At 48.8% G+C, this 27,259-nt stretch overlaps 2 protein-coding genes and 1 non-coding gene across 6 annotated transcripts in view; 1 reads left to right on the plus strand and 2 right to left on the minus strand.

The window, feature by feature from the left end:
* TUFT1 (tuftelin 1) overlaps positions 1 to 10,105 on the minus strand; it is a 41,956-nt gene extending 31,851 nt beyond the window's left edge. For both annotated transcript variants that reach the window (XM_003941927.4, XM_003941926.4), the window contains exon 1: positions 9,988 to 10,105. In XM_003941927.4, the coding sequence (XP_003941976.3) occupies positions 9,988 to 10,047 (60 nt within the window). In that variant the 5' untranslated portion in view covers positions 10,048 to 10,105. The remainder of the gene's footprint in view (positions 1 to 9,987) is intronic.
* A 1,297-nt stretch (positions 10,106 to 11,402) lies between these two features.
* Positions 11,403 to 27,259, minus strand: part of CGN (cingulin) — a 32,255-nt gene continuing 16,398 nt past the window's right edge. For all 3 annotated transcript variants that reach the window (XM_074390202.1, XM_039460065.2, XM_074390203.1), the window contains exons 9-21: positions 26,432 to 26,580; positions 25,114 to 25,246; positions 21,314 to 21,523; positions 20,770 to 20,976; positions 20,127 to 20,384; positions 17,893 to 18,063; positions 16,518 to 16,679; positions 15,501 to 15,590; positions 14,967 to 15,050; positions 14,753 to 14,871; positions 13,744 to 13,852; positions 13,197 to 13,360; positions 11,403 to 12,883 (exon numbers count right to left, since the gene is read on the minus strand). In XM_074390202.1, the coding sequence (XP_074246303.1) occupies positions 12,742 to 12,883; positions 13,197 to 13,360; positions 13,744 to 13,852; positions 14,753 to 14,871; positions 14,967 to 15,050; positions 15,501 to 15,590; positions 16,518 to 16,679; positions 17,893 to 18,063; positions 20,127 to 20,384; positions 20,770 to 20,976; positions 21,314 to 21,523; positions 25,114 to 25,246; positions 26,432 to 26,580 (1,998 nt within the window). In that variant the 3' untranslated portion in view covers positions 11,403 to 12,741. The remainder of the gene's footprint in view (positions 12,884 to 13,196; positions 13,361 to 13,743; positions 13,853 to 14,752; positions 14,872 to 14,966; positions 15,051 to 15,500; positions 15,591 to 16,517; positions 16,680 to 17,892; positions 18,064 to 20,126; positions 20,385 to 20,769; positions 20,977 to 21,313; positions 21,524 to 25,113; positions 25,247 to 26,431; positions 26,581 to 27,259) is intronic.
* Positions 23,169 to 23,293, plus strand: LOC120360250 (small nucleolar RNA SNORA44). Its single transcript, XR_005576823.1, has one exon. It is a non-coding gene; the product is annotated as a small nucleolar RNA SNORA44 (small nucleolar RNA).

Here is a 27,259-nt window from a genome sequence, read left to right on the forward strand (position 1 = left end):
TGATCTCAGCTCACCACAACCTCTGCCTCCCGGGTTCAAGTGATTCTCATGCCTCAACCTCCCAAGTAGCTGGGATTACAGGCACCCACCACCACACTCAGCAAATTTTTTGTATTTTTAGTAGAGATGGGATTTCACCATGTTGGCCAAGCTGGTCTTGAACTCCTGACCTCAGGTGATCCACCTGTTTTGGGCTCCCAAAGTGCTGCGATTACAAGGCATAAGCCACTGCGCCCAGCCTGGTAATGTTCTATTTCTTAAGGCGGGTGTTTGGTACACAGGTGTCCATTTTATTGCCATGCTTTAAGACTTCTCAGGCCAGGCGCGGTGGCTCACGCCTATAATCCCAGCACTTTGGGAGGCTGAGGCAGGTGGATCACGAGGTCAAGAGATCGAGACCATCCTGGTCAACATGGTGAAACCCCGTCTCTACTAAAAATACAAAAAGTAGCTGGGCATGGTGGCACGTGCCTGTAATCCCAGCTACTCAGGAGGCTGAGGCAGGAGAATTGCTTGAACCCAGGAGGCGGAGGTTGCGGTGAGCCGAGATCGCGCCATTGCACTCCAGCCTGGGTAACAAGAGCGAAACTCCGTCTCAAAAAAAAAAAAAGACTTCTCATATATCCAGTCTTCTTTCCTGCTTTTCAGTAAAGCATGTTTTTTCATGTAAATCCTGCAGAGATATCATTTTTAGACCAACAGAATGGCAAATATTAATAAAATGGAACTTTGTATATAACAATGAAAAAGAATGAACTACTGTACATGCAGTATCAGCAAATCTCACAAAAATGCTAAGCGAGAATATCTAATCCTATCAGGGATCAATGAGAATGAGAGAAAAAGACTAATTTCATACTTTGCTGAGGAGAATGTAAATTTATAAAGGTATTTTGGGAAGTTAATTTGGCAACATTAATAAGAAGGGTTTGCATATTTCATAAATCCTTTGACCCAGTAAATTCACTTTTAAAACTATGAACTATGAAAATCCATGCACGTTTGCTCAAAGACATGCATGAAAAACCTGACTGCAATACTATTTACAATAGTTAAAAACTGGAAACAATATATTCTCTAGTAGGTAAAGAGGTGAATAAAGCCACATATGGATGGTAACATCCATAACATGAAATATTACACTGTTGATAAACATCTCTGCAGGAGCAAAAACCATCTCCAAGATATAATAAGTGGAAAAAAAAGCAAATCAGACATGAATTCCTAAAACAGGACTTCTCAGTTTTATATAGATAGATAGTTTTTTTTGGAGACAAGAGTCTCACTCTTTCTCCCAGACTGGAGTGCAGTGGCACGATCTCAGCTCCCAGGCTCAATGATTCTCCTGCCTCAGCCTCCCAAGTAGCTGGGATTACAGGTATCTGCCACCATGCCCAGCTAATTTTTGTATTTTTAGTAGATACAGAGTTTCTTTATTTATTTATTTTTTTTTAAGATGGGGTTTCTCCATGGTGGCCAGGCTGGTCTTGAACTACTGACCTCACATGATCCACCCACCTCAGCCTCCCAAAGTGCTAGGATTACAGGTGTGAGCCACCATGCCCCGCTGAGACAGAGTTTCACCATGTTGGCCAGGCCGGTCTCGAACTCTTGACCTCAAGTGATCTGTCCGCCTCAGCCTCACAAAGTGCTGGGATTACAGGAGTGAGTCAAATGCCTGGCCATATATATGGTATTGCTAACTGCCAAATCCTATGCATAGCAATGACTATGTTGAGCACTGCTGAGCCCTGTTCTTAGTGCTTTACATGTAGTACTAACTTATTTCATTCTCACAACAATACTATATAGTAGGTGTTATAATCAACATTCCCATTTTATAGATGAGAAAACTGAGGCACAGAAGTATCTTGTCCAAGGTCACAGAACTAGTAAGGGGCAGGGGCAGAATTCAAACCCAAGCCCTGTGGCTCCAGTCTGGGTTCCTAACTACCATGAAGGTGTGTGAAGGACTTTTGTTCCAAATACATCTAATGTTTTAAACTTCAGCCACAAAAATGCATTTGTGACACTCCTATAATAAAACATATAAATAAAGAGAAAGAAAGAAAATGTACTAAATTTGCCCAGGCACAGTGGCTCACACCTGTAATCCCAGCACTTTGGGAGGCCCAGGCAGGCAGATCGCCTGAATCCAGGAGTTTGAGACCAGCCTGGGCAACCTAATGAGACCCTGTCTCTACAAAAAGTACAAAAACTAGCCTGGCATGGTGGTCCACACCTGTAGTCCCAGCTACTAGGGAAGCTGAGGTGAGAGGATCAATCGAGCCTGCAAGGTCAAGGAGGCAGTGAGCCAAGGCTGAGCCAATGTACTCCAACCTAGGTGACAGAGTGACACTCTGTCTCAAAACAAACAAAGCACTAAACTTAAGGTCACAGGCAGGATGTCTGAGTCCTGACTGACGACCATTAATCCTTAAGCAAATCACTTAACCTCTCTCGGCCTCAGTTTTCTGTCTGTAAAATGGGGGTGATAGTATCGACCCCATCGACATCTTAGGAAGGGCAGGTAGATGTGGGAGAATGATGTAAAAGTGATTTGCAAATCATAAATCTCTTCACAAGGGTGAAGCAGCATTACTTTCCCAAGCAGCTCTGGAAAGTCTGCAAGAGAAAAGGGTGGATGCAGTAAATTGTCTAATGGAGCTAATGAAAAACTTAGGGCTCTCTCTGGCACCTCATCCTCTAGAACCGGAGAATGCATCTTAGTCAACAAGGCCACAGACCTCAGCGTGCACCCCCAACCCAGAGTCAAGGAGTAAATCCTGGGGCTCCTCTCTGTTTGGTGCACTTAGTTGTCTTCCGGAGCAGGCTCCAGGGAGCTTTAGAAACACCCCAAAAATATCTTAGCCGGGGGTGGGGGGCCCACTGGGAACTCTAAAAGGCAAGATGGGAAGTGGAGCCTTCTTCTCTAGGGAAAAAGGAACTGTGCTAATCACAAGGTAAGCAGCCTTTAACCTCATAAACATTTTTGGGAGAAGCCCAGCTACCTCCAAATTACAGGCAGCCTCACCACTCTGTTCAAACAAATCTCCGGCTGTGACTCACTTCTCAAAGCAGGGAGGGGGTAAACACATAGCTGAGGGGTTAGAGACGCCACAGCAGAGATCGGGAGATAAACAGGGAGGCCCCAGGGAGATAAAGAAAGAGGTGTAGAGCTCTCACACCACAGGCTCCTGGGAACAGGAAAAAGCCTGCAATTCCCTAGCTCTTCACTCCCCAGGTTTGACAGGGGTCACTGGGACTGGGCGAGAGTCAGCGTCAGAGGAAGTAAAGGAAGTGGAGATTGCCCTGGAGCTGGAAACCAGCAGTCTTAGTTCATCTTCACCCTGTATCCCCCTCTTCCCTCACTTTGTCCCTCAATCCCATCTACTGTTCCACCCCAAGTGTACATGGTCGCCTCAGTTTCCCCACTTTGAAAAATGGGAACAGCCAGCCCCTTGTAACAATGGCTCCCGCGTGATGAGGATGAAGAAAGCCCCATCAAGTCAAAGGAGAGAGCCGCATGGGAAGGGTGGGTACCCACCCTCTCTTTGAATGAGGCTCTCACCCAACTCAGCTCATCAGTCTCGGGTACGTGGTCCTGCCTTCTGCAGCGCTGCCTAGGCCAGAGATGGCCCTTGTGGAGTCTGACACGAAGAATCACTCCCTTTCTTCCTCCCCAGATTAGCCAGCAAAACAGGTGTTTGTTTTTTATGTGGCTGCCTACCCAGAGGCATGGGCTGGACAAGCTCTAAGCAGAGGGCCGACCAGGGTTACTGTGAGGTGAAATGAGAAAAACGATTTGGGCGGCACCCTACACGGGGCAGCCTTTCTCATTACTTGGAGCCCTAACAAAGGAAAACACTGGGGCCTCGCAGTGACAGTGTGTCCGTAGAGGGAAGTGAGCTCCTGAACCCCAATGCTGAAGGAGACACCCTCTTGCTGAGCCAGTCTCTCTCCAGGACACCTGCCTAGAGACTGGCAAACCTGGAATGAAAGGGCAAGTTCCTCAGTGCCCGCTCCATATCAAAGGGAATGGCTCTGCCCTCTAGTCTCTGACTACCTGCTTAGTGATTTTTGCTTCTGTGCCCCCAGACCCAACCATGTTCCTTTTCTTCCTTCATTGACTCATCCCCATCCTACCTTAAATTCTCTCTTTTTCTTCCTGCCTCTGCTGGCTAGGCTTAAATCTGGGCTACCAGCCTTGCTGGTACATACCTATTTCCCCAACTGAACCTTCCCAACCCCTAGAAAACAAAGGTATTTCACAAGACTCTTCACCCAAAGAGGCACGCACCATAATTACTAGCAGGCAAGGAAGCTCATCCCACCTCTCTGAGCACATGTGTCTGGAACTGAAACCATCTGGGTGCACGCCCCCCTCCACCCTGGAGAACTATGGGCAAATGTGGGCACCAAATGCCTGATGATGAGGTAACTCTCCTCACTCAGATCCTCGCCTTGATCCTTCCTTCTCTGGCAAAGCCCAGCATTCCTCAAATTCCTGGCAGGCTTGGTGACATCAGCTGCAGTGCTCCTGAAAGTAAAAACCTGGCAATAAATGGGAAAGACGGGATGGTGTGAGGAGAGATTTATGGGCTGAGATTAGGACAAGTCTCATGAGTAGAAGGAACAGGCAGCTACCAAATGTGAAAGGCTCCTCTGCCCAGCAGTTTCCCCCATACTTAGATGTCCCAGTACCAGGACCTCCACTTTTAGAATGCATTCATTCCTTTGGAGTAAGCAGCAATGGCTCCAGATGAATCCTCTTTCAAAATGCAAATATTCTGACCGAGCAATTCCACTCCTAGGTATTCCTCTCCAAGAGAAATGAAAATATATTTCCACACAAAAACGTGTACACCAAAGTTCATGGCAGCATTATACATAATAGACAAAAAGTAGAAGAACCCAAATGCCCACCAACATTTCTCTATGATGAACACGGCTATAATACATCCACATAATGGAATATTACTCAACCATAAAAAGGAAGTACTGATTTACATGACAACATGAAGGAACCTTGAAAACATCATTCTAATAAAAGAAGCCAGTCACAAAAGATCATATACTGATGATTACATTTATGCAAAATATCCAGAATAGGTGAATCCATAGAGAAAGAAAGTAGACGGGTGGCTGCCTAGGTCTGGGGGAGACTGGGGGGAAATGGGGATGGACTGCTAAGGGGTCAGGATTCTAAGGCAATGAAAGTGTTCTAAAATTGATTTACTGATGATTGCACAACTCTGTGAATATACTAAAACCCACTGAATTGTATACTTTAAATGGGGCATATGAATTATATCTCAACAAAGCTGTTTATTAAAAAATTATGTGAAGTTCATGGTAAGGCTTCAATAAATCACAGTTCTAGTTTAAAAAAATAAAAAAGAGTGAGGCTCTGGAAAGACTTGGTATTAAACTACATCAGTCTCTGACGCCCTAAAGGAACACCACCTATTCCATGGTAAAGACAAGTGTTCAGATCGCAGCTGATACAAAAATTCCGAGTCCATCCAGGTGTTGAGAGAGAACCTTTCTGGCCAAGACAAATCCCCCCTGCCTGCTACCTCGACCAAAAAAAAAAAAAAAAAAAAAAAAAAAGAAAGAAAGAAAAAGAAAAACAGAGAGGATGAAAAAAATGCAAATATTCTAAAGATAACACTTAAAGATTACTTAAAGAACCCAGAGCAGTAGGGGACACTAACTGCCTTGGTCATGAAGTCTGAAAAAGAAGAGGAAAGAAGCCCAGAGAAAGATGCCAAGATATGAACCCTGACCTATCACCTGTGAAGCGTGGGAATATAGTTTCCTATAATTCCCAAAACAGAAGTCAATAGATGTCTAAAACCGATACATCAAGAAAAATCATTGTAAGCATATTATTTAGAAACATGGAGGTAAACACAAGACAAGACAGCTAAAAGAGTAGAGAGTGGTTACTTTCATGGAGCAGAACTTGGAGGAGGGGATTGCTATTTTCTTTAAAAGCCTTCTGATATTATCAGATCTTCTTAAAATCACGTACATATATTCCTTTGACAAAAAGTGTTTTAAGAGACCGGGCATGGTGACTCATGCTTGTAATCCCAGCACTTTGGGAGGCCGAGGTGGGCAGATATTTGAGGTCAGGAGTTCGAGACCAGCCCAGCCAACATGATGAAATCCCATTTCTAGTAAAAATACAAAAGTTAGCTGGGCATGGTGGCCCATGTCTGTAATCCCAGCTACTCAGGAGCTGAGGCAGAAGAATTGCTTGAACAGGGGAGATGGAGGTTGCAGTGAGCCAAGATGCACCACTGCACTCCAGCCTGGGTGACAGAGTGAAACCCCATCTCAAAAAAAAAAAAAAAAAGTGATTTAAAGTCAGGTGCAGTGGTGCACACCTGTAATCCCAGCACTTTGGGAGGCCGAGGCAGAAAGATTACTTGAAACCAGAAGTTCAAGACTAGCCTGGGCAACATAGTGAGACCCCACATCTACAAAAAATGAAAAATTAGCTAGGCATGTTAGGGTATGCCTGCAGTCCTAGTTACCTGGGAGGCTGAAATGGAAGGATTCCTTGAGCCCAGGAGTTCAAGGCTGCAGTGAGCTATAATCACACCACTGCACTCCAGCCTGGGCAACAGAGTGAGACCCTATAAAAAAAAATGATTTAAGAAGGCTGGAAAGAAGGAAGGAAGGAAGCGATTGAAGGAGGGAAATAAAATCAGAGATCATCCATGGGAAAGTCTAATGGCATGGACAGCTATTCTTTTGCCACACAGCTTCCATTCCCCTCCACACTTGGGTCTTTGGAGAATCTCTTTCCATCACTTTAATCTGGGGGGGCTATCAATCAAGGAACCGTGCCCTGCTCTGGACAATTGGGAGGCCAAGAGACGATGGTACTCTCTCCCTGGAATCCTGAGCAGAATGGTGAAAGGACCTAAAAGAGTTGGAACGAATTCACCAAAGCCTCCAACTTTCCACTTCCTCAGGTCCCAGGACATCCTTGTTTAGGACTTTCTAAGCTTTCCCTTAAATTCTGTGAACTGCTCCATTTCCTTCTGATAATGTCCTCATCTGCATAACTTAGCAGGAGTCATTCTCTGTTGTTTATAACCAAACGAAGTTAATGGAAATATCTAATAAAAAGGAGTTTGGTGTTTATTTGTTCTTTTATTTGCCAATATAACTTACCACAGTGGCTTGCAAAGCTTTTCAATCTCGAAAACATATTTCACATCATGATCCAGTAAACTAACACACACATATATAACATACACACATATATATACAAAACTGAAATAAAAGCTCTACCAAAAATGTCTAACTTACTAACACTCTTAAGAGTGTTAATTCTATTTCTTTTTTAATGCTGGTCTGATCTCAGATCCACTAGCGGTTACGGTCTGCAGTTTTGAAAACCTCTGGCTCCTTGTACCTGCTGCATCTGCCTCCAACAATAAAAAATCCCAGAGGGTGTATTAGCCCTATGTCCATGTCCATATGTGATACACTGAGGCATGCAGCCCGGCTAGTGGGGAAACACCAACAGAGTCCCAGGGCCCACACTCCCATGAGGATACTCTAATCAGTTTAACTGTCTACACTCTGACTCTGGAAAAAACATTTGATTATTTAATCACTTTGCACACTCATTGAGCACCCATTCAGTGGTGTGAATATATGACAGATTCCTGGAGAGTGTCCAGAGCCATAAACTCTATCTGCAAGTTGGCTCAGAGAAGAGGAATCCAGGACAAGGCCTGTGTCCTGACTGTTTACCATCTCCTCCCCTCCCTTAAGGGCCCGGGAATGTCTCCAAGATCAGATCTGGACAATGATTACTTCATTCTCAGCTCTGGAGTAAAATAAGTCTCAAGTTCAGCCTAGAAAAAAGGAAAAAAAGGGAATTTCTGTCTCTCCCTTGCTCTAAAGGTGTCTGGTTAGCTTCAAACTAACCTACAACTAGGGACCATCTGAATTCTTTGTCCACCTAATGATTTATTCCCCTCCACCAGACAAGCAGCAAAAACATCGAGAAGTAGTATAAGGGGCCAGATGTAGTGGCTCACGCCTGTAATCCCAAACCTTTGGGAGGTCAAGGTGGGCAGACTGCTTGAGCCCAGGAGTTTGAGACTAGCCTGGGCAACACGGTGAAACCCCATCTCTACCAGGAGGTGGAGGTTGCAGTGAGCTGAGACTGTGCCATTGCACTACAGCCTGGGCGACAGAGCAAGTCCCTGTCTCCAAAAAGAAAACAAAAAGAAACAGTAGAGATTAACTTTTCATTAATACTGCCGATGCCTTTGTCTTAAACTTATCACTATTCTTTGGCAAGCGAAAAGCAGCCCCAAAATCCCTCTCTTTTATTTATCTCACACCCTTTCCCTCAACTATTCCAAAAGTGTGAGCAAGAGCATGGAGGAGAAGCTATTGGTCGTGTGCACCGGAAGTCCAAGCTACTCAGGAGGCTGAGGCAGGAGGATTGCTTGAAGCCAGGAGTTCAAGGCTGTGCTGTGCTATGATTGCACCCCCGAAGAGCCACTGTACTCCAGCTTTGGCAACATCGCAAGACTCTCTTCATTTAAAAACAAAGAGCATGGAGTAGGACTTGCAGCTGACACAAAATGGATGGATTTCTTCCACCTCCTCAGAGTCTCACAACTGCGGATGTGACAAGCTAGAGAAGAGTGGGGTTTGGGCAACTGGGGTTGGCCAATAACAACATCTGTATTGTACTATGGCAAAAACACTCATAGCCCAGGCAGAAACGGAGAGGAGGGGCTGGGAACAGAACTAAATGACCACCTGTATTCTAAACTTGAAATGAGTACCTATTTTACAAATGTGGCTTGAAGAACAGCCATAATCTAGCTTCAGTTGGGTTATCTCTACCTCAAGGGCAGGCTGAGGCAAGCAGGGAGTAAGGGAATCAGATGGGGCACTGGGGATGATACACAAACTCCCCATCACCTGGATTTTCATTTCACTCTCACTCACAATAGCTTGGAAACTGATGTAATAGTACACACCTGATCTGGGTTAAGTTCCCCAACAGAGCCTAGAAACGCTCAGCCACAAATTACCCTCCTCAGCCTCTGGAGAGGAAAAACCATATGGTCAAGCTAGGGTGGGGAGAACAGGGACTGGGAGCCAGAGAAAGAGTACAGCGAGGTAGACCAGCCTGCACTGGACAACGCCTCCTACCTCCTCAACCCTCTCCCCGTCGCAAAGCCCTTCCTTGGGTCACTTCTCTCCCCTTCTCAGCCCGGGCTCTGCATCCCCTTCCTCCACCATCCCCGGGCCTGGCGGCTGGGGACGGAAGCAAAACCGACACACCGTCCCAGGAAGCGACTGATAGGCCGACAGGGGGAGGAAAACAGAACTACAAGCGGGAAGACGAGAAATCCAAGATGAGAGGTGACCCCCGGGCGGGAAAGCCATATCCCTTTTAGCGAAAGGTAGAGTCCCTGGACAATCTCGTTACAGCCTGAGTCCTACCGTCCCCCCCACTCGCCCCTGACCCTGTCCTGGAACTGACTCTACCCTTTTTCTTGTTACTGAACATCCCAAGCACCACGATGAAATTCTTTGAAGGGCCTCTGAGGTCACCAGGACCCGCAACCCACGGGAAAGCCTAAGCCTCCTCGGCGGGACACAACGTCCAAAAGCGCTCAGGGACCCAGTCTGGCTGCCCACGGGACGCCGGAGCAAGCTCGGGCTCGCCGGCGCCGAGTTCCAGCCAGGAGCCGCAGTGTCCTACCAAAGGGCAGGGACGCCCCGAGCTTCGGAGCCTCAAAGGAGTCTTCACCCCGCGACTCCTACTGCCCGTCGCAGGCAGCAGAATAAAAAGAGAGAAGCGCCGCGCAGGGCTGACCGCGCCAGCCGGGCACCAGGTGAGGTCAGCGAACTCGGCGCAGGGTACGGGAGCGGCGGGCTTGGAAACCGGGAATACAAAACCGGGAAGACGGCGAGGGCGCTTTTTCTTACCGCGGCCTGGTCCTCTGGGTGCAAGTCCACCAGGGTACACCAGTTCCGCGTCCCGTTCATCTTCCCGCGGGGTCGCAGCACACGCACCACCTCTCCACCCAGCGGTCCCGCTCCAACTAGGCGGGCGCGCGCGGAACCGCCCCCTTGTATAGGCTCGCTAGGGGCGGGGCTGAATATAGGCCACGCCCCCAGCTCGTGGTTTCGCCGAGAACGCGCGATAAGCGAGGTGGGCGGGGCCGAGGGGGTTGAGACTTGCCTCACCCGGGCTCGCACAGATTCACACAAAGATAGGGCTTGGGAGCGACATGGGGCTGCTTTAACTGAACAGCTGTATTTAGCATATGTGGTTGCAGCTCAACAGTCGTCACTAATCTTTTCTCCTTCCATCTCTCCAAGATCAGTGTTGGTCAGAGGGAATCACCCTGCCTGCTCCTAGACGATGAGAATTTGGAAGCTGCAAAAGCTTCCTTCCATACATGTTCTTCTCCCTATACGTAAGCCAGCCTGTAGGCTTTATAGAGCTGAGTAAACCCTTCCTCCACCGCAGAAAGGCAGGCACCAAGGGCCAGCTCACTCAGACTGGCCCAAGCCAGTCTGGCAGGTGCACTTCTTTGGCAAGAGGCCCAGGAGGCCCAGTCAAAGCCAGCTGGGCTCTGGGTGGGGCTTGTTTTGCAGAAGCTCTTATACTGATGCTGCCCTTATATGGTTGGGAGAGGCGGGACACATTGCCTTAAAAGGAATTTGTGTTCGTGAGAAAGGATGAGCCTTGCCGTCTCCGGTTGCATTTGCTCCCCAGTCCTAGGCTGGGATCTTGAAGGCCTAGAAGAGAGGGTTGGACAAGCAGGACCCTGGAGCCTCCTCCCTGCCCAGCTGCTCTTAGCAGATGGCTGCTCCGCTTGACTATGGCTCACACAGAATGCAAACAGAAAACTTCAGGAGGAGGTCTGACCCACTCCTGAGTGGCTTAGTACCCCTATGCCTGGCAATAGGCTCTAGTGAAGGACCAGCTCCCTTTCAAGGCAACATTAGGGCAGGAACAGCAGAAATGTCCCTACTTCTCAGGTAGGGACTGGGTCCTATGCCAGTTAGGAATGAATGAGGATTTTTGTATCTGGGAAAGGAATGCTGGGGTTATCCCTACGATCCAAGGGAATGAAACCCAGTTCTGGTCTGTTCTACTCTAATTCTGAAAAAGGCATTTACTGGCCTTGCTCTTCCCAGAGGTTGTTCAGGAGAGAACGGGACTGCTATAAACATATCCAGGTTTCCTAGGTCCCATCTGTGCTGTAAAGGGCCTCTGAAATGCAAGTGAAGAAAACTCTAGCTTCGGCCCCTAAGCTATACGGTTAATATGACTTCATAAAACCTAGACCTCCAAATAAGCCAGGAAAAAGAATGAGAAGACAAACCAAGGATTTCAATATAAATGTATCATTTTAATATTTAATTTAAAATAAAACCAAGGCTGAATTGGATTGGGAAAGGATGTCTGATTTGCAGAAGAATATAGGAATTTTTTTTTTTTAATCGCGACATTACAAGTCATTCGTGAAAAGAGCCTTCTTCCTCCCTTCGGCTCCCTATAGAACCTGCTTAGGAAACATGAGAGGTGAATCATTCCCCTTACCTCTTCCCTACCAGGACATGGCTTTCCCTAAAATCCAAAGGAGAAATAAATGTCTTCTGTTGCCTCTTCCCATTTTTACAGTCAGCTTCTGACCCCTTGCAAAGCCCTGAATCCAGACCAAGCACCTCAGAAAATGAGGGTCCCTTGGTTCTCTTATTGAAGTTGGGCACATCTGGTCAGAGAAGCCCCAAGTCACAGGGACTGAGACCTTTACCTTTGGAACGTGTACAGACAGTTGTCAGGGCTCCCAGGTGCAACCACCTTATAACCATATCCACAGTCACAGAGGAGAGAGAGGAGGAAGGATGGGAACCCTGAGCAGCACCAGACCCCCGCCACTTTATCATGGTCCTCCCAAAGTCCCTCTCCCAGGGGCTCATCGGCAGAAAAACCAACAGCTCTCTCCATCAATCACTGGGGCAGCAGGGAAGGCTGAGGGCCCTGGCTGGGGAAAAGCTGGTCTTTGGAGAGGTATGAATGTGCAGATATAAAAGGCAAGAAGAGCATCCTTATCTCCTTACCCTGGCTAAGGCACTGAGAGGAAAAATGCGAGGAAGAATGGCGAAGAGGGGAAGGGAAGAAGACAAAAATATAGGAACGGGAGGGGTATGGGGACTACCACATGAGCCCCATACTTGTGCAAAGAAACGGGTGGAGCCACGCCTGCGTGTCCATTACCCATAACGTTCCCCTCACCCTGCTCCAGAGTGGAAGGAAAATGAGTTGCAGGAATCCAGGGAGCACAAGAGCATAGGATATTTCCCTGAGCCTTAGGGTTACGGGCTAAAGAATAAAGCTTTATACACATGGCAATTTCTATTCCTTCCTATCATGCTCAGTCCCCATCGGCCTGATGCTGATCATCCTTCCAGTTAGGAGAGAGATTAGGGAGGTGTCAGCATTTGAGGAAAGGGCTCAGTTGGCTTGAAATATCCACTCCTCCAGTGGAAAGTCCATCCATCACCTTATTGCTGATGTCTTTTATCACCATCACTCAGACCCCTCCCTGTCTTAGGTCTGAACAACTGGGTCACCCACAGGAATGCAGAATCCAGGGTGAGCAAAGCAGAGCAGCACTGACTGGGGTAGGCCTTGAGCCTGGTTTCTGGGCCCGTGAGGACCACGAGCTAACAAGAGCTGGTCTGTAGGTTGCTCTCCGTAAGCAGCGATGCAATGGATGAGGGATCGTAGACACCGTCAAATTCCTCATCTGAGCTCAGCCCTTCGTGTTTGAGAGTTGACTCAGCAGCTGAGCGGGAAGCTTTGCGCCTGACTCAGAGAGAATAATACTGGTTAGGGAGGGGAAATAGAAATATTGAGACAGCCACCCTTTTTGTGCTAAAGAAACCCCAATTCTTCTCTAAGGCCTAAAGTTACAAGATCCCCAACTAATCAGATTTAGGGAGATGAGGTATAGGATGATGGCTGAGATATTAACAAGTAAATATACTGGCTTCCAACCAGAAACAAGTGACTGCACAGTCCCATCTTAGATATTCTCCTCCTTATCCAGCTCAGGAGAGACCATTCCCTCTCTGCTCTACTGTCCCTATGGAGCAAGGGGCAAAAGGGCAGCTCATACCAGGAGTCCTTCTCCAGAGACTTGATCCGGGCCTGGAGCTGTTCATTGACCTCATGCTGCTCCTCCAGCTCACGCTGGGCCTTCTTCCTCAGGCCATCCAGTCGCTCAATTTCCTCCTCTGCTTCATCCACCTGACGCTTCAAAGCCTTCACCCTCAGGCTTAGCTGGGCAGGATAGCAAGTCCCCACATTGGAACGGCATCTACTACCATGGCCTGGGACCCTCCCCTGTAACTATCTTGACTAGAGATAATTGCCCCTGGAAAAATGTGGCCATGGGCAAGTTCCTTAGCCTCACAGGGTTGTCTTAGGGATAAAATGTATTTACATATGTGTCATACTTACAGAACCTAGCACATCATAAGCACTCAATAGATAGGCTCACAATGACTGCTCTAGTATCATCCTCTCCATCTAATCTCTGTCCTTACACAAGGAAAGTCTAAGTTTGGAAGGCCTAAGGGAGGCAAGGGCCTCCTTTGGCTTTCAGGAAAACACAATATACACTTGCCCCACAGTTGCTTGGCCCCAGGGTGCCATGTCCTCACCTGGTCTTTCTGATCATTGACATGCTGCCGCTCGTCTTCAATCTGGATGGATAGCTCTTTAACTTTCCGCTCCAGTTTTCTGTTGGTAGACTGCAGAACTGTCTTCTCCCTAAGATGAGGCCGAAGAATGTCTATGAGTGTCCCTATTTCTTTTTTTTTACAGAGTTGAGCTCTGTCTGCAACCTCCACCTCCTGGGTCCAAGTGATTCTCCTGCCTCAGCCTTCTGAGTAGCTGGGATTATAGGTGCCCACCACCATGCCCAGCTAATTTTTGTATTTTCAGTAGAGATGGGGGGTTTCACTGTATTGGCCAGGCTGGTCTTAAACTCCTGACCTCAAGATCCGCCCACCTCCACATCCCAAAGTGCTGGGATTACAAGCTTAAGCCACCACGCCCGGCCAAGAGTCCCCATTTCTTTTTTTTTTTTTTTTTTTTGAGACGGAGTTTCGCTCTTGTTACCCAGGCTGGAGTGCAATGGCACGATCTCGGCTCACCGCAACCTCCGCCCCCTGGGTTCAAGCAATTCTCCTGCCTCAGCCTCCCTAGTATCTGGGACTACAGGCGTGCGCCACCATGCCCAGCTAATTTTTGTATGTTTAGTAGAGACGGGGTTTCACCATGTTGACCAGGATGGTCTCGATCTCTTGACCTCGTGATCCACCCGCCTCGGCCTCCCAAAGTGCTGGGATTACAGGCTTGAGCCACCGCGCCCGGCCTAAGAGTCCCCATTTCTAAGGGAATCCTAACTTGGCCCCGTGCTGCCCCCGAGGACTTCTCTTAATCATGAGCCCACCATTAGACTAGGCAGGATCTAGGGCAAATTCAAAGAATAAGGGAGAGTGAGGTCATTCACATTTCAGAATTTCTACAACTCTCTGCTCTATCAGGAGAAAAGGTTCCCTAAACATCAGGCCAGGTTGGCCATATCTGAGGTGGAAGATGGAAGGAGCTGCAGAGGAGAACAGTAAGGAGGGAGGGCGGGAGGGAGGGAGGACAGGCTTATGTCACCTCTCTTCAGCCTGCAGCCGCTCCTGCAACAACTGATTCTGAGACTCAAGCTGAGAGATGCTGGCACTGGGTTTCTGGAAGCCTTCTGAGCTGGCCAACCGGGTCTTCAGGTCCTTGTTCTGAGAGGGACAGGAAGCCTCCACAGTCAGTACCCCACAGGCCATTTTACCCACCTCCTGGAGTCCATCCCTGAGCCTCCTCCCTTCCCCCTCACCTGTCTCTCCAAGGAGATTTTGTCACACTCTAGGTCCTGCCGAGCAGTCCTCTCCTGCATGAGCTCTGTCCTCAGCTGATCCACCTAGTGGGGAGGGGTGAAAGGACCCGACTTGGAGAGGGCTAAGGATGCTCTAGCAAGCTGAACCAAGTGAGGCCTCTGAACCCTCAATCCAGAAATTCCCAGGCAACTAAAAAATCACAGCCTGTTCAAACGGGAGGAGCCAGAGAATGTAAACAGGGCCTCCTTCATCCCACCAGGAACTAGTCTCCCTTGTGAAGTAAAGAAGCCCCAATTCAGGTCAGAGAGCAGCCCAGGCCACGAGGATCCCTTCCTCCACGCAAATTATTGGCTTCTTTCCACCCCAGGAAACTGGCCAGCCCTTCCCGAGGCAGGCAAGACCCTGAAGTAAACCCAGCCATGCACAGATTCAGAAGGCAGAACTCTGCAGATGATGAAAGATGGAAGGGTAGAGTTGTTTCTGAGGGAACCAAGAGGTGCTATGGTACAGAGCTGGGGCGTGAAGGAGGCTACCTGGTCCCGGCCACGATTCACCCGGTCTGTTAGCAGCTCCACAGTGTTCTTCTCCTCATCTAACTCTGCTTCCAGCCGTGAGACTTTTTCCTATACCAGAAGAACAGGTTAATTCTGTCCCAAACGCTGGACACCAGAATGCCAAACTCAGACCAGGAGCCTCTCCAACGCCAGCCTTCACAGACTTCTCTCTTGCACATCCCAGGAACCTTTAGGTACTTGCCAGGGCCCAGAGCCACCATGGAGCCAGCGCCCTCTGCTGACCAGGTGTGGCATCACGGGCAGGTTGGGACCGTGCTCTGGTCACAGCCCAATGACAGAAAGGCGAACCCCAGAATCCACTCTTCATTGGAAAACCCTATTTCTCTAATGGGAAAACAGAGAGAAACCCAAGTACCTGGGCCAAGACTGAGACGAGGAGACTCAAGAAACTGAGGCACCGGAGGCAGTAACCTCCAGAGGCTGAGTATGTACATGGGACCAGACTGCCCAGTCTGAAAATCAGATCTACCACTTCCCAGCAGTAGACCACGGACAAGTTCATCTCTCTGTGCCTCAGTTTCCCTCATCTTTAAAATGGAGAAAACAAGACTACCTACCCCACAGGGTTATTCTGAGGATTAAATAAGTCTTAAGTGCCTATCACATAGCACCATATATGTTTGCTGCTGCTGTTATTACCAAATATAGCAAACTAAAGAACACTCTTCACTCTAAAGGGGAAAGCCACCGCTCAGCCCCAGCCAATTGTTGCCATGCAGATTCAGGACAAGACACTCAGTGTGACCATATCTGCCAAATACAAAAGAAGCTAGAAATCCAGATTTTTAGGTGACATCTATACATTTCAGAACAACAGCAATTGATTCAAAGTTGTTTAAAATACGGCAGCCAGACAAAACCCATCCGCAGCGGGCTGCCGGTTTTGGCTGCTAGTACAGAAAGAGGCTTGGAAGTCCCACCTATGCCAGGATTTCGAAATCCTGTTCCACAGGTCACCCCCCCCAGTGCCCTCACCTCGAGGCCCTTCAGCTGCCGGGCCCTGTCGTCCTGGGAGCGCTTCTTGTTCTCTGCCTCCTGCTCCAGCCCCTGCAGTCGCTGGGCCAGAAGCTCTTTGTCCAGCCGGGCTGTGTCTCGCTCAGCCTGGCACGCTTGCAGGGCCTGCCGCAGCCTCTGGATCTGGCCACGGGGGTAAAAACGCCACAGCTCAGTGTAGTAAGAAGGTGAGGGTTGGCCAGGCGCAGTGGCTCAAGCCTGTAATCCCAGCACTTTGGGAGTCCGAGGCGGGTGGATCACGAGGTCGAGAGATCGAGACCATCCTGGTCAACATTTTGAAACCCCGTCTCTACTAAAAATACAAAAAACTAGCTGGGCGTGGTGGCGCGTGCCTGTAATCCCAGCTACTTAGGAGGCTGAGGCAGGAGAATTGCCTGAGCCCAGGAGGCGGAGGTTGCGGTGAGCCAATATCGCGCCATTGCACTCCAGCCTGGGTAACAAGAGCGAAACTCCGTCTCAAAAAAAAAAAAAAAAGAAGGTGAGGGTTGAGGGGCAGGAGCAGTGCAGCCCAGTGGGGAGCAACACACCATCACTGTCACTCTTTAGAAGAATTACCAGTAGCATGGTGACAATAAGAAGCAGACAGACTTTTATGCATTTTCTTTCTTTATTTTTGAGACAGAGTCTTGCTCTGTTGCCCAGGCTGGAGTGCAGTGGCGTGATCTCAGCTCACTGCAACCTCCATTTCCTGGGTTCAAGTGATTCTCCTGCCTTAGCCTCCCAAGTAGCTGGGACTACAGGTGTGTGCCATCATACCCAGCTAATTTTTGTATTTTTTTTTCTTTAAAGATGGGGTTTCACCATGTTGGTCAGGCTGGTCTTGAACTCCTGACCTAAGGTGATCTGCCCGCTTTGGCCTCCAAAGTGCTTGGATTACAGGCGTGAGCCACCACGACTGGCAATTTTCATATTTTTAGTAGAGATGGGTTTTCACTATGTTGGCCAGGCTGGTCTAGAACTGTTAGCCTCAGGTGATCCACCTGACTCAGCCTCCCAAAATGCTGAGATCACAGGCATGAGCCACTGCACTCGGCCTATTGTTTTTAAAGTCTACACAACTTAGAATTATCTGCGGAGTTTTAAAAATACTGATCCTAGATCGCATCCCCAGAGATGATGATTTAAGTGGTATGGGATACAGCTTGGGTTTTTGGGATTTTTAAAAATCCCCCCCAGGTGGCTCTAAGGTACAGCAAAATTTGAAAATCACTGCTCTACAGACAATATGTTCCTTCACCCTGCAAGTCATTAGACCTAAACCTGGGGCTCGGGGACCCTTGGCCACAGGTTCACTTAAAAGGCAAGGACCTTCAAACTAAGGATATTAGGTTTCTACCTCATCCTGAAGCCGGTTCAGTCCCCCAGAGGTCTTCTCAGCCTCACTGGCCCAATCCTTGGCTTGGCGCTGGGCATCTGCCACCTCCCGCCGGGCCTTTTCCTTATAATCCTCCAGCTGGGCCTGGAGCTGCTGCAGGGCTTGCTTAGAGGACCCCCCGATCTGCTCCAACTAAAACAAAGAGAAAAGGGTCTTCAGCACCTCTTTAATAAATGTCCCTCTGCAGGCCCAGACTCCGAAGACTCTCCCCCAAGAATCTCCTTCCTGACAAGGCAGCCCTCTCTTGCTCTTTCCTGGGCCTAGATTCCCAGTATGGCTAATAGTTACATACAGATGTCTGGGTTCAAATCCTGGCTCTATCACTTACTAGTGATCATACACAAGTTACTTACCTTCTCTGGGTCTCAGTTCCCCATCTGTGAAATGGGGTAAGAATAGTAACTATATCACAAGGTGTTGTGAGAATTAATGTTAGTTAATTATGTGAAGTTCTGTATTTACCACAGTGCCTGATACAAAATAAGCCTTAAATGACCATTTCAGCACAACTCAAGGTACCAATGATCATAACATGTACCAGTAAGAAAAATCTGCCAAGTGAACTATAACATACTGTAAGTTATAAGACACAACTCAATTTCAGAAATGTAAAATGTGCGCCGGGCGCGGTGGCTCAAGCCTGTAATCCCAGCACTTTGGGAGGCCGAGGCGGGTGGATCACGAGAACAAGAGATCGAGACCATCCTGGTCAACAAGGTGAAACCCCGTCTCTACTAAAAATACAAAAAATTAGCTGGGCATGGTGGCGCGTGCCTGTAATCCCAGCTACTCAGGAGGCTGAGGCAGGAGAATTGCCTGAACCCAGGAGGCGGAGGTTGCGGTGAGCCGAGATCGCGCCATTGCACTCCAGCCTGGGTAACAAGAGCAAAACTCCGTCTCAAAAAAAAAAAAAAAAAAAAAAAAAAAAAAAAAAAAATTCTACCAGTGCAGTTTTTTTTTTTGTTTTTTTTTTTTTTTTAAGACAGGGTCTTGCTGTAGTGTAGTGGGGCAATCACAGCTCACTGCAGCCTCAACCTCCTGGGCTCAAGCAATCCTTCTACTTCAGCCTTACAAGTAGCTGGGAATACAGATGTCTCATTTAAATCCTGGCTCTACCACTAATTAGCAACCACAGGCAAGTTACTTACCTTCTCTAGATCTCAATTCCCCACATATAAAGAGAAACTGAGGCACAAGCCACCACACCTGGCTAATTTTTTTTTTTTTTTTAGACAGTCTCGCTCTATTGCCCAGGCTGGAGTGCAGTGGCACGATCTTGGCTCACTGCAACCTCTGCTTCCCAGGTTCAAGTGAATCTCCTGCCTCAGCCTTCTGAATAGCTGGGACTACAGACGTGCGCCACTACACCCAGCTAATTTTTGTATTTTTAGTAGAGACGGGGTTTCATCACGTTGGCTAGGATGGTCTTGATCTCCTGACCTTGTGATCCACCCACCTGGGCCTCCCAAAGTGCTGGGATTATAGGCATGATCCATCGTGCCCGGCTTTTTTTTTTTTTTTTTTTTTTTTTTTTTTCTAAGTAGCGGTAGAGCCTCATTATGTTGTACAAACTAGCCAATGAAGATTCCTGTATTTAGGTTTTGTAGACTCCAAAGGGAGAATCTCAGGAGATGCTCTCCAAGAATGAAGACCATAAAGAAATAGGATGTGAGGGAAAGGGTAAAAACATGGAGGGGCCATAGGAAGGATGCCCCTTCCAGAAGATTTGGTCTTGGTCTTCCCAAAAATGTTCTTGAGGAAAGCAAACATCACACATTTTTTTTTTCCTTGAGACAGAGTCTTGCTCTGTCACCCAGGCTAGAGTACAGGGGTGCAACCTCGGCTCACTGCAACCTCAGCCTTCCAGGCTCGAGTGATTCTCCTGCCTCAGCCTCCCAAGTAGCTGGGACTACAGGAACGAGCTACTACGGCCAGCTAATTTTTTTTTTTTTTTTTTTTTTTTTAGTAGAAACAGGGTTTTGCTATGTTGGTCAGGCTGGTCTCGAACTCCTGACCTCAGGTGTCTGCCCACCTCGGCGTCCCAAAGTGCTGGAATTACAAGCGTGAGTCACTGCGCCCAGCTGTAAACATCATATATTCTGATATATCCCCCTCTCACAATCCCCTGTCCCCTCAGGCCAGCTTCTGGATGAGCTGGGCCTCTTCCTAAAGGCCCAGAATACCCCATGCCCCACCTCCTTGTTCAGTCGGTCCACAGTCCTGTCCAGCAAACGCTTCTGCTCCTCCAGCTCAGCCTTGCTGCGCCTGAGCGCCTCCCTCTGCTTCCCTTCCTCCTCCAGGGCCCGGTTCAGTGTCTGCTGCTCCTGCCCCAGGCGGGCCAGCCCCCGCTGAGCCTCCTCGAGGCGTGCCTCCAGTGCCCGCTTGGCTGCTGCCAGACTCCCCTCCTCTTCCTGGGATGCATTCAGGGCCTCCTCTAGCTGCTGCTTCTCTGCCTGAGAGGTAGGGAAGCAGGGTTGGACTGAGAGAAGGCAAAACTTGGGTTCAGTCGTTTGGAGGTAGATAGCTGGGCAGGAGAAATGAGGTATTTATGAAAATGGTGCGCAATGAAAACAGGCTCCTAGCAAAGAAATCAGGACACAGAGGGCAAGCAAAGGGTGGGAGAGAAGAGACAAAACTACCAATGCAGAGACGGGAACATTGGCGCCAAAGTATACTCCAGGAAATAAACCCAAGGTTCACAGAGGGTTTGGGAAGGCAAAACAGATGCCCGCTACGGCAAAATAAAACTGATGGCTGAGTATTTAGCATAGGAGTATTGCACCAGGGCTGAGCAGAGAGGGCCGGGAGGAAGCCGACCCGGTGGGCGGAGGCACCGACCTCCAGCCGCTGCAGCTTGTCCCGAAGCCGCGCCTCCACCGCTTCCCCACCATCCACCAGGCCTCGAGTCTCCTTCAGCTGCTGCTCCAAACCCAGGATGCACCGGCGGAACTCGTCATTTTCCTCCTGGGTCTCCCGAAGCGTTGTCTCCATTGCGGCTCGCCGCTGCCCCAGCACTGCTGCCTCTGCCTCGGCCACCATCTTAGCCTAAGGACGGTTCCGGGGGTGGCGGCTCAGACCCCAGGGCTTGGGGCCATTGACCGCACCCAGGAAAGCCGTCCCAAAGACAGCCCATAAGAATGAGGCTTAAAGAGAGGGGCTGCCACCAGCCAGACGCTTCCCTGAGGTCCCACCCCTACAGAGATGCAATGGGTTTCAGCAGGTACAGCAGCCTCCCCTACCAAATCCTGGCTGCTTTGAACCACACGCCTAGGACCCAGGAGCTGGTCAGTACATACCCACGACAGGTAACTCTCCACACCCTCTGGGTCCTCAGCCCTCCAGACACCCTCCACTTCCTAAGCCCTGGGCCCACTCCCCTTGCCTTGGAAGCCTCTTCACAGTTCTGTCGCAGTTGCTGGAGGGTCTTTTGTAGCTGGAAGTTCTGTTCTTCCAGCTCCCGACCTCGATCAGCCTCGACCCTCAGGACCGCCAGCTGTTTCTCCAACTCCCGGTCCCGGTGTCGCCCAGCCACCTCCTGGCTCTGCCGTTCTGCTTGCAGTTCCTTAAGCTCCTCCTGTGTCTGGCGCAGCTCCTGGAAGGAAAGGGGAATGGTGATGGGGCACCTAGAGCCAGACCAGGATACCTGAATGTGGAGAAGCTGAAACTCTCATACATTGCCAGGGGGAATGAAAAACGACGTGGCCACTTTGGAAAGCAGTTTGACAGTTTCTCAAAAAGTTAAATAGGGATTTACTGTTTATATCACCAGCAATTCCACTCTTAGGTAACCCAAGAGAATTGAAAATGTGTTCACACAAAAAGTTAAAAGTGAATGTTCATATTAGCATTATTCATTACAGCCCAAACGTATAAACAACGCAGATGTCAATGAATTGATGACTGGACTAAATATGTTATACCACAGAGGAGAATGTTATTCAGCCATAAAAAGTAAAGAAGTACTCATACTTGCTACCACAGGGACAAACCTTGAAAACGCTAGGCTAGGTAAAAGAAGCCAGACCCCTAAGGCCATCTATTACATGAAATATCCCGAATAAGCCGGGTGCGGTGGCTCAAGCCTGTAATCTCAGCACTTTGGGAGGCCAAGGCAGGTGGATCCCGAGGTCAGGAGTTCAAGACCAGCCTGGCCAAGATGGTGAAACCCTGTCTCTAGTAAAAATTAAAAAAAAAATTAGTGGGGCATGGTGGCGGGTGCCTATAATCTCAGCTATTTGGGAGGCTGAGGCAGAAGAATTGCTTGAACCTTGGAGGTGGAGGTTGCAGTGAGCCGAGATGCTGCCATTGCACTCCAGCCTGGCCAACAGAGTGAGACTCCATCTCAAAGAAAAAAAGAAAGAAAAAGATATATCCAGAATAGGTAAATCTAGAGACAAAAAGTAGATGAGTGGTTGCCATTGGGTGGGAGGAATTATTGCTAATGGGTATGGGGCCTTTTGCGGGTTAAAAAAAAAGTTCTGCAATTAAATAGTGGTGATGGTTGTACAACTTTGTTAATATAATAAAAACCACTAGATTGTAAACAAAGATGACTTTTTTTTTTTTTTTTTTTTTTTTTTTTTTTTTTTTTTGAGACAGAGTTTCACTCTTGTTACCCAGGCTGCAGTGCAATGGCGTGATCATCTCGGCTCACCGCAACCTCCGCCTCCTGGGTTCAGGCAATTCTCCTGCCTCAGCCTCCCGAGTAGCTGGGATTACAGGCACGTGCCACCATGCCCAGCTAATTTTTTGTATTTTTAGTAGAGACGGGATTTCACCTTGTTGACCAGGATGGTCTCGATCTCTCGACCTCGTGATCCACCCACCTCGGCCTCCCAAAGTGCTGGGATTACAGGCTTGAGCCACCACGCAGGGCAAAGATGACTTTTATACCATGTAAAACATAGCGTGGTGGCTCACACTTGTAATCCCAGCATTTTGGGAGGCCAAGGTGGGCAGATCACGAGGTCAGGCGATCGAGACCATCCTGGCCAATACAGTGAAACCTAACCTCTACTAAAAATACAAAAATTACCCGGGCATGGTGGCATGTGCCTATAGTCCCAGCTACTCGGGAGGCTAAGACAGTAGAATCACTTGAATCCAGGAGGTAGAGGTTGTAGTGAACCGAGATTGTGCCATTGCACTCCAGCCTGGGCAAAAGAGCAAGACCCCATCTCAAAAAAAAAAAAAAAAAAAACATGAAGGGAGAGTACATGAAGGTATGGCTAGTAAGACTGGTTGTTTAAAAAAATATAGTGTGGCCGTGGGATCTCCAGCTGCATGCAAGAGCAACCTGGAGAGACATTGACAGCACAGGTCAGATCAATGCCTGCAGCTGCCTGTCGCCTTTCCTACAATGCTTCAGGAAAAACACACAGACACATACACATATATAATATAAAACCAAAATATGTGACACAATAAATACTGGCACAGCACTGATTTCTTTTAAAAAGAAAATTAGCCGGGCGCGGTGGCTCAAGCCTGTAATCCCAGCACTTTGGGAGGCCGAGGCGGGTGGATCACAAGGTCGAGAGATCGAGACCATCCTGGTCAACATGGTGAAACCCCGTCTCTACTAAAAGTGCAAAAAATTAGCTGGGCATGGTGGCACGTGCCTGTAATCCCAGCTACTCAGGAGGCTGAGGCAGGAGAATTGCCTGAGCCCAGGAGGCGGAGGTTGCGGTGAGCCGAGATCGCGCCATTGCACTCCAGCCTGGGTAACAAGGGCGAAACTCCGTCTCAAAAAAAAGGAAAAAAAAAAAAAAAAAAGAAAAGAAAATTAAAATATGAGTTCTGGTTCTAATTATTAGCTACTTCTGAAATTCAGAAAGTACCATAATTAGGCTAAAGGGTTATATGTAACCTTTATATGTAAGACCATAAGGAGCCGGGCGCGGTGGCTCAAGCCTGTAATCCCAGCACTTTGGGAGGCTGAGGCGGGTGGATCACGAGGTCAAGAGATCGAGACCATCCTGGTCAACATGGTGAAACCCTGTCTCTACTAAAAATACAAAAAATTAGCTGGGCATGGTGGCACGTGCCTGTAATCCCAGATACTCAGGAAGCTGAGGCAGGAGAATTGCCTGAACCCAGGAGGCGGAGGTTGCGGTGAGCCGAGATCGCGCCATTGCACTCCAGCCTGGGTAACAAGAGCGAAACTCCGTCTCAAAAAAAAAAAAAAGACCATATACTCTGGTATATGGTCCATATACCTGACCTCAGAAAGTTAGAGACCAGCCTGGGCAATGTAAGACCGTATACTCTGCTATTTATCTTTCTTTCTTTTCTTTTTTTTTTTTTTTTTTGGTTGGGGGGCGGGGTGGAGTTTCGCTCTTGCTGCCCAGGCTGGAGTACAGTGGCACGATCTCAGCTCATCACAACCTCCATTTCCTGGATTCAAGCAATTCTCCTGCCTCAGCCTCCCAAGTAGCTAGGATTACAGACACATACCACCATGCCCAGCTAATTTTTTGAATTTTTAGTAGAGAAGGGGTTTCTCCACGTTGGCCAGGCTGGTCACCAACTCCCAGCCTCAGGTGAACCGCCCACCTCAGCCTCCCAAAGTGCTGGGATTACAGGCATAAGCCACCTCACCCAGCCACTTTTTCTTTCTAATAAGTTTTGTTACATTAGCAACCAGGCCATGCCAACACAAGTATTCCAGTCCATGTGATGATTTCTCAGTGTAAATTAATAAACTGAAATTCTAATGGTAAACATTTCTTCATAAATGTAGGTAAGAGTCCCCTCTGAAAGACAAAGCAGCGTTTGCCATGCTGACCAAATTAGATTTCTGAGCCTGCAAAAATGACCCTGGAGTTTCACAAATCCACCTAAATGCTGCTACCCATGACGTCTCGCCTTTGGCTATACCCCAACCTGGCTTCTGAGAGCACTTTCCATTAGAAACCTCTTTGCTCAATCTACGGCCATACCACCTTGAACACGCCTCATCTCATGTGATCTTGGAAGCTAAGCAGGGTCAGGCCTGGTTAGTACTTGGATGGGAGAAACCCTATGCTGCTGTGTTGGAAAGAGATCAAGCTGAGCAAGCAGGAAGAGGCCTGGAAACCAAGAACACAGGAGACGGCCCCACTAGCGTGGAGGCCTTCATGGAAAGGTAAGGCAGGTGTTGATCACCCCTACCTCCCATTCTGCCCCCCAATTCCCAAATACCTTCTTGAGCACCTCAACCTGGCGAGTATCTCCAGCACTAGCTCGGGCCTGCTCCAATTCCCTCTGCAAGACCTCTATCTTCTCTGCAAGCTCCTCTTCCATCTCCTCCTTCTCCATTCGCAGCTGCAGGAGTCTGAGTGGGCAAGGTAAAATAAAGGGGGACGGGAACAGAGTGAGGCCACATGCCTGGGGGAGGTTAACATGGCAATGAAACCCACCTCTCTGGAGGCGAAAATGCTGGGCACCCACTCTTTTTTTTTTTTTGAGATGGAGTTTCGCTCGTTACCCAGGCTGGAGTGCAAGGGCGCGATCTCGGCTCACCGCAACCTCCGCCTCCTGGGCTCAGGCAATTCTCCTGCCTCAGCCTCCTGAGTAGCTGGGATGACAGGCACGCGCCACCATGCCCAGCTAATTTTTTTGTATTTTTAGGAGAGACGGGGTTTCACCATGTTGACCGGGATGGTCTCGATCTCTTGACCTCGTCATCCACCCGCCTCGGCCTCCCAAAGTGCTGGGATTACAGGCTTGAGCCACCGCGCCCGGCCAGCACCCACTCTTAAGAGGAAGGAAGGTGAACACGGAAAAGAGTAGTCTGAGAAGTGGGATAGTAAGAGCATAGCGCGGATTCAAAGGAAGTGAGCCGGGTGTGGTGACTCACACCTGTAATCCTAGCACTTTGGGAGGCCAAGGCAGATGGATCACTTGAGCCCAGGAGTTCAAGATCAGTCTGGGCAACATCATGAAACCCTGTCTACAAAAAAATTCAAAAATTAGCCATGTATGGTGGCGCATGTCTGTAGTCCCAGCTACTCAGAAGGCTGAGGTGGGAGGATGGCCTGAGCCTGGGAGGTGGAGGTAGCAGTGAGCCCAGACTATGCCACTACACTCCAGCCTGGAAAGCCAGACCTTGTCTCAAAAAAAAAAAAAAAAAAAAAAAAAAAGAGAAAGGGCTGGGCACAGTGGCTGGCACCTGTAATCCTAGCACTTTGAGAAGCCAAAGTGGGTGAGGTCAGGAGTTCAAGACCAGCCTGGCCAACATAGCAAAAATCCCATCTCTACTTAAAATACAAAAATTAGCTGGGCGTGGTAGTATGCGCCTATAATCCCAGCTACTTGGTGGGCTGAGGCAGGAGAATTGCTTGAACTCAGGAGACAGAGGTTGCAGTGAGCCGAGATCGTGCCATGGCACTCCTGCCTGGACCACAATAGTGAAACTCTGTCTCAAATTAATTAATCAATTAAAATTAAACATTAAAAAGAGAAAGGAAGTGGGATATGAACCATGGGCAAGTATTTCTGAGAGGACCAAGCTCCTTACTCCTGCTTGGTGGCTCTAAGGTCCTCCTTGTTCTTCTGGAACATGCTCTGCCAATGCCCCGTCTCCTCTGAGGTCTCCTCCAGCTCCCTCTGCAGCCCTCGCACAAGGGCTGACATCTTCTGCCTCTCAGCCTCCAGCACTGCATGGTCCTAGAGAAGGGGAGAGTTGGACACCAGAAGGCTCAGAGGGAAGTGGTCACTTCAAAGCGAAGTGTGGGTGTGTAGAAGGAAAGGCGTAGACCCAGAGGGCACCATGCCAGCTACACCCCCTGACACCTTTGTGGCACGTGGTACAATGCTAGCAGAGGTTCTCTCCTCAAGCCACAGTCCCCCTTCTATCATCTACAGGACACCTCCCCCAGTTATTTCCCCTTGAGACTTTTTATTCTGGGGGGGACAGAGTCTTGCTCTGTCGCCCAGGCTGGAGTACTATGGCACAAAATCAGCTCACTGCAACCTCCACCTCCCGGCTTCAAGTGATTCTCCTGCCTCAGCCTCCCAAGTAGCTGGGACTACAAGCACGCACTACATCCAGCTAAGTTTTCGTATTTTTGGTGGAGTCGGGGTTTCTCCGTGTTGCCCAGGCTGCTCTCTAACTTTCTGAGGTCAAGCAATTCATCCGCCTCCCAAAGTGCTGGGATTACAGGCGTGAGCTACCACCCCAGCCTCCCCGGGACTTTTGTCACACAATCTCCTGGTAATTCTGGCCTGTACTCCTTTACTGTGCCCTGAGAGTTTTTCTGGCCAAGGTTTTCAGCAGATCTCACACGTGTCCTTTAGGGGGTTCCGGTTGCAACCATGAGAAGTCCGAAAGTACCAGATCCCCAGG

Source organism: Saimiri boliviensis, chromosome 19 (assembly GCF_048565385.1).
Source record: "Saimiri boliviensis isolate mSaiBol1 chromosome 19, mSaiBol1.pri, whole genome shotgun sequence".
Lineage (NCBI taxonomy): Eukaryota > Metazoa > Chordata > Mammalia > Primates > Cebidae > Saimiri > Saimiri boliviensis.